The 14,715-nt window shown below is 40.0% G+C and overlaps 2 protein-coding genes across 3 annotated transcripts in view; both read right to left on the bottom strand.

Moving 5' to 3' along the window:
• Positions 1–774: 774 nt before the first annotated feature.
• On the bottom strand, positions 775–8,053 carry spata4 (spermatogenesis associated 4; the record flags this gene model as incomplete). The annotated part of the gene is made up of 5 exons (XM_080773330.1): positions 775–794; positions 2,153–2,373; positions 2,551–2,669; positions 2,905–3,034; positions 7,953–8,053. The coding sequence occupies 5 exons, from the start codon at positions 8,051–8,053 to the stop codon at positions 775–777; spliced, it is 591 nt and encodes a 196-aa protein (XP_080629456.1).
• A 1,242-nt stretch (positions 8,054–9,295) lies between these two features.
• The window catches only part of asb5a (ankyrin repeat and SOCS box containing 5a), a 12,372-nt gene continuing 6,952 nt past the window's right edge, over positions 9,296–14,715 (bottom strand). For both annotated transcript variants that reach the window (XM_080773775.1, XM_080773776.1), the window contains exons 4-7: positions 12,829–12,979; positions 12,125–12,259; positions 11,490–11,681; positions 9,296–11,293 (exon numbers count right to left, since the gene is read on the bottom strand). In XM_080773775.1, the coding sequence (XP_080629901.1) occupies positions 11,166–11,293; positions 11,490–11,681; positions 12,125–12,259; positions 12,829–12,979 (606 nt within the window). In that variant the 3' untranslated portion in view covers positions 9,296–11,165. The remainder of the gene's footprint in view (positions 11,294–11,489; positions 11,682–12,124; positions 12,260–12,828; positions 12,980–14,715) is intronic.

The following is a 14,715-nucleotide window of genomic DNA, read 5'->3' as shown; positions in this document are numbered from 1 at the left end:
ATAGTTACACAATGCTGCCACCTGCTGGCTCAAATAAATACATCATACACACGTGCTACAGCAAGCAGGCCGAAAGATGAGCAACTGCATTCAAATACAATCAATTAATAGTAGTTGACTAGTTGTAGAAATACTGTAGTGTAGTCAGATAGTAGAACCCCTCCGCACGCACGTACGCACACAAACATGCATAACAGAAGAGTAGGGGAGATTCTGGAAAGCGCCTTAATGTCACTTTGAGGATCTATACTCCACAGCCTCAAAGAGAATCTATTTATAAATCAAATGTATTGGGACATAAAACATAAAGTTAGGTTCTGAGACAGACACAGCTTCAATAGGTGTTGCATAACATTCTTCTTCAGTAAGCTAGAGGTTTCTCCTCTGAAGACGTCTCTTTGCAACCTACGGTGTCAGTTTATACTGTTGTGCTCGCAACTGTTATTTATCCAAACAGCTTCAAAGGCAACAGCAACATAAAGATGCGACAGAAATGCATACCATCAGATAATGTTATATATTATTAACATTCAAAGTTTATTTCTGTTGACAGGACTTACTTGACGTGTTACTGGTGGAAAGGTCGACATTTTGGCTAGTCTGCCTTCTTGGAATCGACCTCACTCTGAAACGATCTGAGACCAAATAAAACAAATCACTGATTGTGTTAAGCATGTTCTTAACGTTCAGAGGAACGTGATTGTAATTTGAAAGAAAGCAACCCAGACACGCTCCATAACAGCCCTCAATCATAGCGAAAACATATATGCCCTCTTAGTCAGCTGGTCCAGAGACTATTATGCACAAACGCAAGCACAACCACCAGACATAAAACCAATTGGACTTAACCAGATTATAAGAAAACAAAAAGAAAGCTACCTGACATACTGGAAAGAGACTATACCCAAAACCAAAGCAAAATGGAATGCTATCTATCACTAAAAAGAGAATATACATTGGCTGAATACCTGAACACATTAAATGACCCAAAACTTAGGAAAGCATTGACTAGTAGATACAGACTCGGTGAACACAGCCTTGCAATAGAGAAAGGCCGCCACAGACAGACCCCGCTCCCAAGGGAAGACAGACTATGCACTCACTGCACACAACATGTGGTGGAAACAGAGCTACACTTCCTAACCACCTGCCCAGTGCCCATTATACCAAGACATCAGAGACAGAGACACATACTTCCCATAGATTACACACACCCAAAGCGAGTTTGAAACTATGACCAACGAGGACAAAATGCCATACCTATTGGGAGAAATACAACAATGCTAATGAAATGCAACCACCCTAACCCTATACTATCTGTACCCAGTAGACCTATACTGCACATGTAAACAGAGCGGCGATCTTTAAACGCATCTTAAATCTGATTTTTGTATACTATTTAAATAGTCTTGAGGAAAGAAAATGCTGCTATTTGTCCCAAAGTGACGGCAAAGAAAAATGCTCTTTGTTTCAAAAAAGCTTTATACCCTGTTTAACATGTATGCAATGTTACATAGCTCTGTCTAAAAAAATGCTGTACCCCCTCCAACTGTATAAACTTTCCCCATTTTCAACTGATTTTATTGTATTGTGACACTTGCTTTGGCAATGTAAACGTATGTTTTCTCATGCCGATAAAGCTCCTTTGAATTGAACATTTTATTGAAAATTGAAATTGACAATACCCGCCCGGTGTAGTCATCTGAGTGTAGTGTACGTCTACTGTCTGTACCAATGCTGGAAATAAATGTACTCATTATTAGTACATATATTATTGGTGAGGCTATGTACCGGAAAACAAACTACAAAATCTGATTAGGGTTTCATGCCCCTTTAAATCTACAATCCGTAAGGGTTAAGTCCATTGTCTCCCTTTCCCGATGGAGGGAGGTGATGTGATGATCCTAACTAGATTAATTTGTAAAAATGGTGGTACATCTAATGTTGTCCAATCCAGTCTGCTTTAAATAGCCTACTGTATTTACAGTTGTCAACAATCTGTGTTCTACAGAATCTACACAACGTCAGGGTTGAAAAATATTGCTGAGACAACCTCCAACCACTACAGAGGTATACACGTTTTAAGTACATTAACATAATCTATACTATACGGTTATAAAACTAACATTTATATCTCTCCACAGATACAGACCAGGGGTGTGCAGCCGGTCTGTGGCTCTCTGCTCCAGGTGTTTGTGTATGATGTCCCAGACCTTCCTTTGGTTGGTTCTGATGTCGGGTTCAGCCACCAGCTCACCGAGGCTCAGGTTGTTCTTGATGGCGGTGGATGCAGTGGAGCGAGCCACCATGGGCAGCTGCTTCTGGTACCGCTGGTCACTGAAGTCAAACTCTGTGTCCTGCAGGCTTTTAATCCTAAAAAGGACAGACCTGTGTGATCTACTCATCCATCCAAAATAACAACAACAAAAACGATATATACAGTATGTGTCAAATCTGTTTAATATGTTTGTTTTGAACTTTTTTGTATATTTTGAAGCCTGTGTCATATTTTTCTTGCTGACTTGGTGTGTGTGTGTGTGTGTGTGTGACCTGTGGTTGGTTAGTAGGCCATAGACGTCCTGCACCAGCACCTCTGCGGCTCCAGGTTTGCAGTGGATGGTTCCTTCAACGGCCTCCTTCGTCAGCTGGAGGTTTTGCTTCTGTAAAAACTGAAGAATGACAAATATTTAACAAAACACAACAAAACATCGTTTTTTTCCCCCATGTCACCTAGATGTTGTACGTACAGTAGTGGTCCTTGAGGAGCACTATAGACTAAATGGATGTAGATGTGATCTGTGACACTGACTGCTGGAAGAGACCAATGCTACAGTGATGATCATAGCCATGAAGTTCTGGCTGGCAGCTGGGAGTCAATTTCCTCTAATTGGCCCTGCAGCTTACCCGCTCTAACTGGCTCCAGTTCCCCAGCTTGGTGGTAAGTGATGTCCCGTTGATAAATGAATGCATTGAACAGTCTTCAGGGTAGTGCAAAGAGAAGATCTCTGCCACAATGCAACCATTAGCGAAGTCTCTGTGAACATACAGGAAAAACTGATATAGCCACTGTGAACTTGAATCTGTAATCCCTGTGAAATTCAATTTGAACAATGACCAATCGCTTGAAACACAAGTAATCCACTTTTTCGAGTCGCACGACATCATGATCGATCCGGGTGACCTTGTGGCTTGCCACACTCTCCCGAGAAAGGATCGGGATGGGAAACCCACTGATCCCAACATCATCATTCGATTTTGGAATCGGAAAAAGAAAACGGAACTAATGAAACAGTGGAAGAAACTGCTAGAAACCAACGTCTTCATGAATGAACACCTTACCAAAAAGAACGCTGAAATCGCCAGGGCTGCCCGTTGGCTAAAGAAAGAAAAGAAAATCAACACAACGTGGACCAGGAACTGCAGAGTGATGATAAAGCTAAACGGGGACTCACCAGAAACAGCCAAGGTTCTCACGGTAAGAGACATCAACGAACTCGAGTCCTACAAATGAACGGCAATCGGCCTGCTTGTGGTGTTAAACAATCCCTAAACTTTATGGAACATTATTTTTCTATTTTTTTCTGCTCATCATATTTTTCTTTTGTACATACCAACACTGAGAACCCCCCCTGCTGGTCGAAGGATTTATCTTTTTCCCTTCTACATTTTTTTACTCCTCAATCTGCATCAACTCTTATTAAATATCTAACTCGGAGTACTTATAGGACTTTCACTCATGACAGACTCCATGATACACAACAATAGACATGCAGGTGACAGCAGTCACCTAGGATTATGGACTATGATCACATTGAACTTAACGCAGTGGATTACAGTGATCACAGCATAATTGACATGGAGCTAAATATTGACCCGGACATTAACTTCTTTAACAACATTGATCACACGTGCAAATATTACACTATGGAACAATATAATCACAGCATCAAACCCGATGGAAAGCTATCAATTATTCACATAAACAGTAGAAGCCTATATGCAAACTTCAAATGCATTAAGGATTTTTTACAATCATTCTCACAACCCTTCAATATCATAGCAGTATCTGAAACTTGGTTCAATGAAGAAAGGGGAATAGACTTTGAGATGGATGGCTATGAACTTAATTATATTAATAGACGGGGTAAGATTGGAGGAGGGGTGGCAATATATGTGGACTCAAACTTAAATTTTAAGATCGTAGAAGCTATGTCGCAGGTGGTTAGTAACCTTCTGGAATGCATAACAATTGAGATCTTCATGGAAAATAAGAGAAATATATTGATCAGTTGTGTATACAGAATGCCGGACTCTAGTATTGATAATTTTAGGGAGTGGATGGAAGATATGTTTTCAGGAATAGGAAATAGGAATATATTTATCTGTGGTGATACCAACATTAATCTATTACAATATAACAACCACAAAAGTACTGAGGATTTCATTAATGCAATCCACAGCATGAGTCTACTTCCTTCAATCACAAGACCCACTAGAATTACAGCTCAAAGTGCCACTCTCATTGACAATATATTTACCAATGTAATTGACAATAAAACAAGTGGGTTAATAATTAGCGACATTACAGACCACCTGCCTGTATTTACAGTATTTGATTGCAATTATAAGAACAAGATAGATAAACAAAAACTATACAGACGAGTAAGGAATGATGAATCAATTAGACAGTTAAAAAATGAATTAATGACACACAACTGGGATAGTATATACAATGAAACAGATGTGGACAGTGCTTACAACACATTCATTTCAATATTTACGTCATTATACAACAAGCATTGTCCAATCAAGGAATTCAGCAAAAAATGTAAATACAACAAGTGTCCATGGTTAACTAAAGGCCTGCAGAATGCATGTAAAAAGAAGAATGCATTATACAGGGATTTTATTAGACAGAGAACTAAAAAGGCAGAAGATAAATACAAAAAATATAAAAATAAGCTAGTTAGCATAATAAGGGTAAGTAAGAAAGAATATTATACGAACAAATTAGATAAGAATAAAAACAATATTAAAGGGATATGGAACATATTAAACAGTATTATAAGAGAAGGTGCCAAACAAAACAGTTTACCTAAATATTTCATTGAAAATGATACTGAAAACTACAATTTGGAGGAGGTAGCAGATCGCTTCAATAAGTTTTTTGTCAACGTGGGTCCTGATCTAGGTAGCAAAATTCCCAATCGAGGATCAGATGGAAAGCATATGGAGGAATTGGTTGACAGAAATCCCTACTCAATGTTCCTGACTGAAGTGGATGAAAATGAAATTTTTGATTTAGTTGCAAATTGTAAAAACAAAACATCCACAGATTTTAATGATATTGACATGACATTGGTCAAACAGATCATCATGGGGATTTCCAAACCATTTACACACATATGCAATTTATCATTCCAAACCGGTTCATTCCCAAACCAAATGAAAATAGCAAAAGTCATTCCACTGTACAAAAATGGAAGCAAACACCACTTCACAAACTACAGACCTGTCTCATTGTTGCCTCAATTTTCCAAGATACTGGAGAAACTTTTTAATAGCAGATTAGATTCATTCTTAGAAAAATTCAATGTACTCTCAGAGAGTCAATACGGTTTTAGAACAAACAGATCAACATCGCAGGCTTTAACAGAATCCATAGAAAGAATAACAGACGCAATTGACAATCATCAATATGCAGTCGGAATATTCATTGACCTTAAGAAGGCTTTTGACACTATCCATCACACTATATTATTAAACAAATTAGAGAAAATTGGTATTAGAGGACGGGCAATAGACTGGATTAAAAGCTACTTGGACAGAAGGCAACAGTTTGTGAAGTTGGGTTTGCACAGTTCAAATTGCTTGGACATTACTTGTGGCGTCCCCCAGGGGTCAGTATTGGGGCCCAAACTCTTTATTTTATATATCAATGATATTTGCAAAGTATCACAGTTGCTATCATTGGTACTTTTTGCAGACGACACAAATGTTTTCTGCTCTGGGGATAATTTGGCCAAATTACAGGGTGACATCAATGATGAATTACGGAAATTAAAATTATGGTTTGATCAGAATAAATTATCTTTAAATGTGAGCAAGACTAAGTTCATGCTATTTGGTAAATGCAGGACTAACACTCAGGTACATATACAAATAGATGGGGTTGCTATTGAACGGGTGCACGAAAACAAATTTCTAGGTGTGACAATTGACGATGGGCTTAGCTGGAAAACACACATCACAAATGTAAAATATAAAGTAGCCAGAAGCATAGCAGTCATAAATAAAGCAAAACAGGTTCTAAATCTTAAGTCACTTCACACCCTCTACTGTTCATTAGTCTTGCCATATTTACATTACTGTGCTGAGGTTTGGGGTAACAACTATAAAACATCAATCCATTCACTTGTCATTTTGCAAAAGAGAGCAATAAGGACTATTCACAAGGTTGGTTATCTGGAACACACAAATCCACTTTTTTTACAGTCAAAATTGCTCAAATTCACAGACATTGTAGCGTACCAGACAGCAATAACAATGTACAAAGCCAAGAACCACAAATTACCAGCAAATATTCAAAATCTGTTTCATGAGCGGGAGGGGGGATATAATCTGAGGGGTGAACTCAACTTTAAAACTTTAAATCGAAATACCACATTGAAAAGTTTCTGCATTTCCATTTCTGGTGTAACACTTTGGAACAGCCTGAACAAGGAACAAAAGCAATGTCAAAGCATCAAACAATTTAAAGCAAGGTACAAAAACATGATATTTTCAAGATACAGGGAGGAAGAAATTTGATTTAACGGGTACTCAAAATATATTATATTTATGGATATTATATATTATATTATTTTTATATATAATATTATTATTATTATTATTATATTATTATTATATATAAACAATGTTATGTTATATTGGTCTTTAATTGTCTATATATTAAAATAGACAATCTTCGGATATGTATATTATGGATGTATGTATATAGGTATATATATGGGTGTTTATATGTATATATGTATACTAGTATTGCTCTTGAAGAGCAGCTTAACTGGCACAGAATCCAGCGAGTAATTTCAGTATAGAGGGGTGGGAGTTTATAAGTTTTTACTTCTTCTCACTCCTTTTCGGATATGCTTAGATTTATTTATTTATTATTTATTTTCCTTTAATTATTTTTTCTTGCTATTTTTTGTTTTTTGTTAAAAAAATGTTTTTCTAGTTTTCCTGGTAAAATGCAAGGAATTGTTGCTGTATATTGGCATATTCGAAATAAACATGACAAACAAACCTCTAAAGCTGCTGACAACAATGAAAACTAGCATGATGGTAGTGGTCAGAATGTTACAATGTACATGTATTAGGCGATGGAAATGATACGGCCTAACGGTTAGTTTGTTGAGATAGCTTGGAATTATGTTATGTGTCCTGTGGAAAAAATAGCTCAGTGAAAAAAGCTAACAAAAAACATGAATGCGCTGCGTCACGTTGCTTGTAGATTTCGAGGAAAACAGGAGAGAACATTTTCACTAATAATGATGTGCCTAAAATCGGGAAGTCAGGTTGAAAGTGGTATACTTTTGGATTTGTTTATTTGACATGGGCATGACACTCATATTGGACACACCAGATAAATTGCTTAAGTGTTCTAACACATGTGACATGCTGATTTTCAACACCTACATAGGCTACTGTATACAAGAGCTATAGGCTTTTCTAAAAAAAAAAAAGTAAAACACTAGCAGAATTAAAGCTATAGGCTATAATGGACACATGATCAGATTCAGAACAATAAAGCAGTCAAAATGTATTCTTGTGAATGATTTTACCATCATTTGTTAAACTGCCACCAGGTGGCCTAGAAAAGACGGACTGCCAAAAAAAGGTCCTTGGTTATTAGTTAGTTAATCAAGAGGTGTGCGTGCCTGCTGTGAACCCACCTGCGCACATTCCATGGAGAAATGGACAAATCGAGGCCTTGAAGCCACTTCAGGACCTCTCTTGGGAGCCCTGACTTTCTGGGAGGATGTGGATAATCCATGTTGTGTACCGTGTTGATTGGTAGCTTTGTTTCTTTTTCTGCCGTTTCCCAGAGGAGTTCGCCTGTCTTGCCTTAGTAAGTAAAGCTTCTCCAAGCTTGTACTCTATGTTAGCTAATGCTAACAACATTCTGACTTGTTTACCTTTCCATGGCAACATACTGTAGGGCCTATTGTTTTTTTAATGTGGTGGTGAAGGCATGTGTGTGTGTGTGTGTGTGTGTGTGTGTGTGTGTGTGTGTGTGTGTGTGTGTGTGAGGGAATAGCTTAACATTCATGTCAGTCGAATTGCGTTGCTATAGCCAGGGAACAGGCCAGGGTATAGTGTTCTAATTAAATCTAACTAATGTAAACAGAACAAAACAAAAATTAAATAATGAATCAGGTTAATTAATTAAAGAAAATGACATGACAGAGAGAGAGAGAGAGAGTCACACACACACACACACACACACACACACACACACACACACACACACACACACACACACACACACACAAAAACAACGACATTATTGTAGTAGTAGTAGTATAGTTGAATTGAGAAGAAGGCAGCTTTCTCCAGCCTGTTATCTCACAATTTCTGTATTTCATTTATGGTTTAGAATTCATAAATATCCAGCAGCCTAAAAATGTCATGGTATAGATTAGAATTATAGATTGCAATGTTTCCATATGTGGCTAAACCTGGGTGTTTCCCCAACTAATAATCCAACGTCCAACCCACTTTAACTATATGTCCCATTTCATAAATCGCAGATCTACAAGCTCACAACTAGAGTTCTCATCGGGCCCGAAAATTAAGGCCCTAACTGGGCCATATCTGATCAGGCCCGAGGCCCGGCCCATCCCGACTAATTAGCATAGATTTTTAGGTCCAACCCGGCAGAATTTGAGAACTCTACACAGAGTAAACGTGAAACGCCAGTCAGCACCATCTTCATAAATACACAAACAAACAGACAGAACAGAACTATTATTTTTTTATTATTATAAACAAATTTATAATAATAAATGATTAGCATAGGTCCGGCCCTAAAACGTCGGGTCTGCAGGTTCGGGCAGAGTTTGAGAACTCTACTCACAACACATGTGGCTCATTGTGTAACTTGTAGATCAGCTGTTTTTGCTGAAGGTCTTACTTCCTAAGGTTAGTATGAGCATCAAAACAACAGCTGTGAAAGAAAAGCTGATGTATTTTTTAAGATCTTATCAATAAACGGCCGAAGGAAAAAATAAATAACTGCAAAAAAATTCAGACTTTATTTATCATTTGAACATAAAAAAATAGTGCTGTCCAACGATTAAATATTTTAATCGTGATTAATTGCATGATTTATGTAGTTAATTGCACGATTAATCGCAAATAGGTCATCAGTTTTGTTTTAATCTGTTCACAATGTTCCCCTTAGATGGATATTTCTCAAGTTGTTTATACCCCTATTAACATGGGAGTGGAAACATATGATGGCTTTATGCAAAAGTATGTTCATTTCTTATCGGAAATCAATTAAAAACCCCAAAGAAACCATAATGGTACTGCATGGCTGCTTTATAAATGTGCAGATACGCTGTATAATGTATGTTGGTTTGTTTACTGTTGAAAACTATGTAAAATAATCATCTGGGGACCTCCCAAAATAATTTGGCTAAAATAAAATATGCGATTAATTGCGATTAAAATAATTAATCACGATTAACATAATGGTGAGTCAATCGTGATTAAGTTAGTTAACTCGGACAGCCCTGTAAAAAACACAAAACTATGTATGCTGGGTGTGACACAGAAGCCCATTATGTTCATGCTCAAAATAATTGAATGGGTATTTCACTTTAAAACACTTCTGTGCTCATTGTAACATCTACTCTGGCTTTTGTGTGCACCTCAGGCAGTTTTCAAGTTTAGATATTTGATATTCATTCATTACACATTATACAGTTAAAGCCATTGTATCTTCAAACTCGGTTTCTGGTGACTATTCTTTTCCTTCTAATGCGTTAGGCACAGGGGTGTGGGGGGGGTGTGTTTTTGTTCAATTTCTTTTTTTTTCCTTTGGAAATTAGAAAATTGAAATTTGTATTTTATTTATTTTTCATTAAAAATAAAATGGAATTGAAAAACCACGGCCTTCACGCATTAGAAGTAAAGTTAAATAAATTATATGAAGTCACCAGAACCACGGTTCAAATTAAATTTGAAGTTACAATGAGTTTATATGTGTCGGATCATGTATGACCATGCAGGGTGAAAGTGGGAGCGAAGATTGACCGGTATTTCCAGAACTTTGTCTGCTTGCTCATCACCTCTTTTCATCACCACAGTGCTCCTGCTGCTCCAATTCTCCAGGTGATCTCCAGCACAAGACTCTGAGATCCTTGAACTGCTTCACTTCTTAAGGGTAAGTTCTCATTCCCTACCCAGACTGGGCAATCCATTGGCTTCGTGCTTAGAATCAAGGCCTCAGACTAAGACATGCTGATCGTTATCCCAGCCATTTTATCGATCCCAGCTGGAGGTCTTTAGGACTGATGATGCCATTAGGAATAGGACCACACATCATCTGAAAAAAAGCAGTGATGCAATCCTCAGCTCACCAAGCTGTGTAGACCTTTTCCTCCACGATATAGTGCCTCGAGATCTTGTCCGTGAATATCACAAGCAGGATATGTGGCACTGGCAAATGCACCCAGTGCCCACTGAGCGGGGCAAGGGGGCTGCAAGATTATATGAGAGCTGTAAGAAAGTTGGCACAAAGGCAAGCTGTAACTGTTTTTCACGAGCACATGCTTTTCATGAGTATCATGACTTCCGTATTGGTGAAACAAGATAGAGAGGTGCGACAGACCATTGAGTGGAGAGCTGTGCGTGTGTCAGCCAATCACAATGTCGATGGGGGCAGGGTTGAATAATTATCAGAATATATAGAGCTATTTAACACTTAAAATGCGAAGAAGAAAAGAAAGAAAGAAAGAAAGAAAGGGAAAAAAAAGTAATGTGGCTGAGTGCTGAGGAACTGTCCATGGTCCTGGAATCGTCACTTTTTATTTCTGCATTCTGTGGTGCCGTGTGATGTTTGTGCCATAAATAGTTGTTGTGGCCACGTAGGCAGGCAGTCATCTGTAGCGGAGGTAGTTTTGGAGTGCGTTCGGCAGGGGAAGGTGTACGAGAAGGTGGAGTCTGTCTCTGCCAACGCAGCTTCTGACACAATGACGACACAACTGACTCAGTAGGCGAGGGGTCGCTGTAGAGACAGAGAACCATGCGTTTGATTAGTATAATTGACAACCATCGGAGAGCTCAGGGTCTCTGACCAGTAAAACACCAAACAAATTACCAAAATCAAGTGAAAGTATACACACACACACACACACACACACACACACACACACACACACACACACACACACACACACACATTACAGGAGTATGTACCGTACCTTCATACAGGAGTAGTAAGCCCTCTGTGAGACTGCTAGGGGGAGCCACCTCCACAGGTCTCTGACAGTCCAGGTTCCTGGCGTTAATGTCAGCCCCAAAGTCCAGCAGGAGTTTGACTACGGCGGTGCAGTTCTGCTCTGCTGCCGCGTGGAGAGGAGAGTCCAGAAACTTACCTTTCTGGACATTGGCCCCTGTATGGAGAACAGTTTAGTGTGCCTGCTTATGGAAACATCATCTCCATGTTGTATCCCTGTGGGACTAGGGTGCATGCCTGTGTGCTATACGCATGTGCTGTACTGTATGTGTAATTGTGCAAAGCATGCGTATTGGTTTTGGTGTGGGAGTACATGGTGTTGTGAAAGTACACATAATTTTTTCTATCCTATTGGTTTTTGTTTTATATGCATCTTATTTGCAAGCACGCTTCAATAGCATTTCCATACAATAACATGGGAGTGGTAATAATATTTTGAAAACAGATTTATAGCACAATAAATTATATTGAAATGAATAACTAAAAACTACACAATTAATAAAGGGGATCATCAAGAGGAATCTGGGGTCATATAATATTAAGTAATGTACTGTATGTTGCAATGAGTTACGGCAGCAATAATAATTAAAATAATTGAACCTTCTCTCAGGAGCTTCCTGGCACACTCCAGCTCCTGGTAGACGCAGGCTGTGTAGAGCGCCGTCCCCAGGTGAGGGATGTCCATGTCCACGTCTGCTCCCCACGCCACCAGAGCCTCCACGCAGCCACTGTGGCCTGAGGAGAGAAGGATGAACCACACACACACCCCCCGCCCTCTGGATGAAGGTGCATTCCTAGTGTAAAGACACACCTGCACCGGTTTTGAGCAAAAGCAAAATACCATTCTTCTGATTTGAGGAGATGCGTGTGTTGTTTTACATTATCAGGTGTTTAACATGGCTGTACACTTCCGTATTTTGTGGGAGAAATGCACAAGTAGTTTTATTCCCCCTACACAAATATAATTTATATGAAATGGGTTATGATATGGGTTCAGATGTTTGTCCAAAATCAGCAAAGTTTCCCTTTAAGTTTATTTGTTTGATGAAACAAGAAAAGGGGAAAAAAAGAGAATTAAATAATAATAAAAATCAAAATAAGTCGCAAACTAAATATAGGATCAAGTGTCCAATGTTTATCTCTCGGACCCCAAAGCACATTGTAAAATCCTCAGTGATAACACATACTCTCACTTGGGTCCCAAATAAAAATCGTTTAGCTGGGGACCCCCTGGCACCTTCCCAAGGACCCTTGATGGTCCCTGGACCCCCTGTTTAAAGAACCAGAGCAGTTAGATAACATACCTTTGCTGGTGGCTTCATGGATGGCCGATGGGCGGTAGACAATGGCCTGAGGTTTGGCTCCGTTCGCCAGGAGGAGTTCAGTGCAGGACACGCTGCCCACTGAACAGGCATTAAACAGCGGCGTGACGCCATCAATGGTGCACACATTGACCTGGACATCAACACATTGACCTGGACATCAACACATTGACCTGGACATCAACACATTGACCTGGACATCAACACACTGACCTGGACATCAACACACTGACCTGGACATCATCACACTGACCTGGACATCAACACACTGACCTGGACATCAACACACTGACCTGGACATCAACACACTGACCTGGACATCAACACACTGACCTGGACATCAACACACTGACCTGGACATCAACACATTGACCTGGACATCAACACACTGACCTGGACATCAACACATTGACCTGGACATCAACACACTGACCTGGACATCAACACATTGACCTGGACATCAACACACTGACCTGGACATCAACACACTGACCTGGACATCAACACACTGACCTGGACATCAACACACTGACCTGGACATCAACACATTGACCTGGACATCAACACACTGACCTGGACATCAACACATTGACCTGGACATCAACACACTGACCTGGACATCAACACATTGACCTGGACATCAACACACTGACCTGGACATCAACACACTGACCTGGACATCAACACACTGACCTGGACATCAACACACTGACCTGGACATCAACACATTGACCTGGACATCAACACATTGACCTGGACATCAACACATTGACCTGGACATCAACACACTGACCTGGACATCAACACATTGACCTGGACATCAACACATTGACCTGGACATCAACACATTGACCTGGACATCAACACACTGACCTGGACATCAACACATTGACCTGGACATCAACACACTGACCTGGACATCAACACACTGACCTGGACATCAACACATTGACCTGGACATCAACACATTGACCTGGACATCAACACACTGACCTGGACATCAACACATTGACCTGGACATCAACACACTGACCTGGACATCAACACACTGACCTGGACATCAACACATTGACCTGGACATCAACACACTGACCTGGACATCAACACACTGACCTGGACATCAACACATTGACCTGGACATCAACACACTGACCTGGACATCAACACACTGACCTGGACATCAACACATTGACCTGGACATCAACACATTGACCTGGACATCAACACACTGACCTGGACATCAACACATTGACCTGGACATCAACACACTGACCTGGACATCAACACATTGACCTGGACATCAACACACTGACCTGGACATTGACCTGGACATCAACACACTGACCTGGACATCAACACACTGACCTGGACATCAACACATTGACCTGGACATCAACACACTGACCTGGACATCAACACATTGACCTGGACATTGACCTGGACATCAACACACTGACCTGGACATCAACACACTGACCTGGACATTGACCTGGACATCAACACATTGACCTGGACATTGACCTGGACATCAACACATTGACCTGGACATTGACCTGGACATCAACACATTGACCTGGACATCAACACACTGACCTGGACATCAACACATTGACCTGGACATTGACCTGGACATCAACACATTGACCTGGACATTGACCTGGACATCAACACATTGACCTGGACATCAACACACTGACCTGGACATCAACACATTGACCTGGACATCAACACACTGACCTGGACATCAACACACTGACCTGGACATCAACACACTGACCTGGACATCAACACACTGACCTGGACATCAGCACACTGACCTGGACATCAACACATTGACCTGGACATCAACACACTGACCTGGACATCAAC

This window comes from Protomyctophum bolini, assembly GCF_963924005.1.
Source record: "Protomyctophum bolini genome assembly, chromosome: 10".
Taxonomy (NCBI): domain Eukaryota; kingdom Metazoa; phylum Chordata; class Actinopteri; order Myctophiformes; family Myctophidae; genus Protomyctophum; species Protomyctophum bolini.
This window is presented reverse-complemented; position numbering and strand designations above follow the sequence as displayed.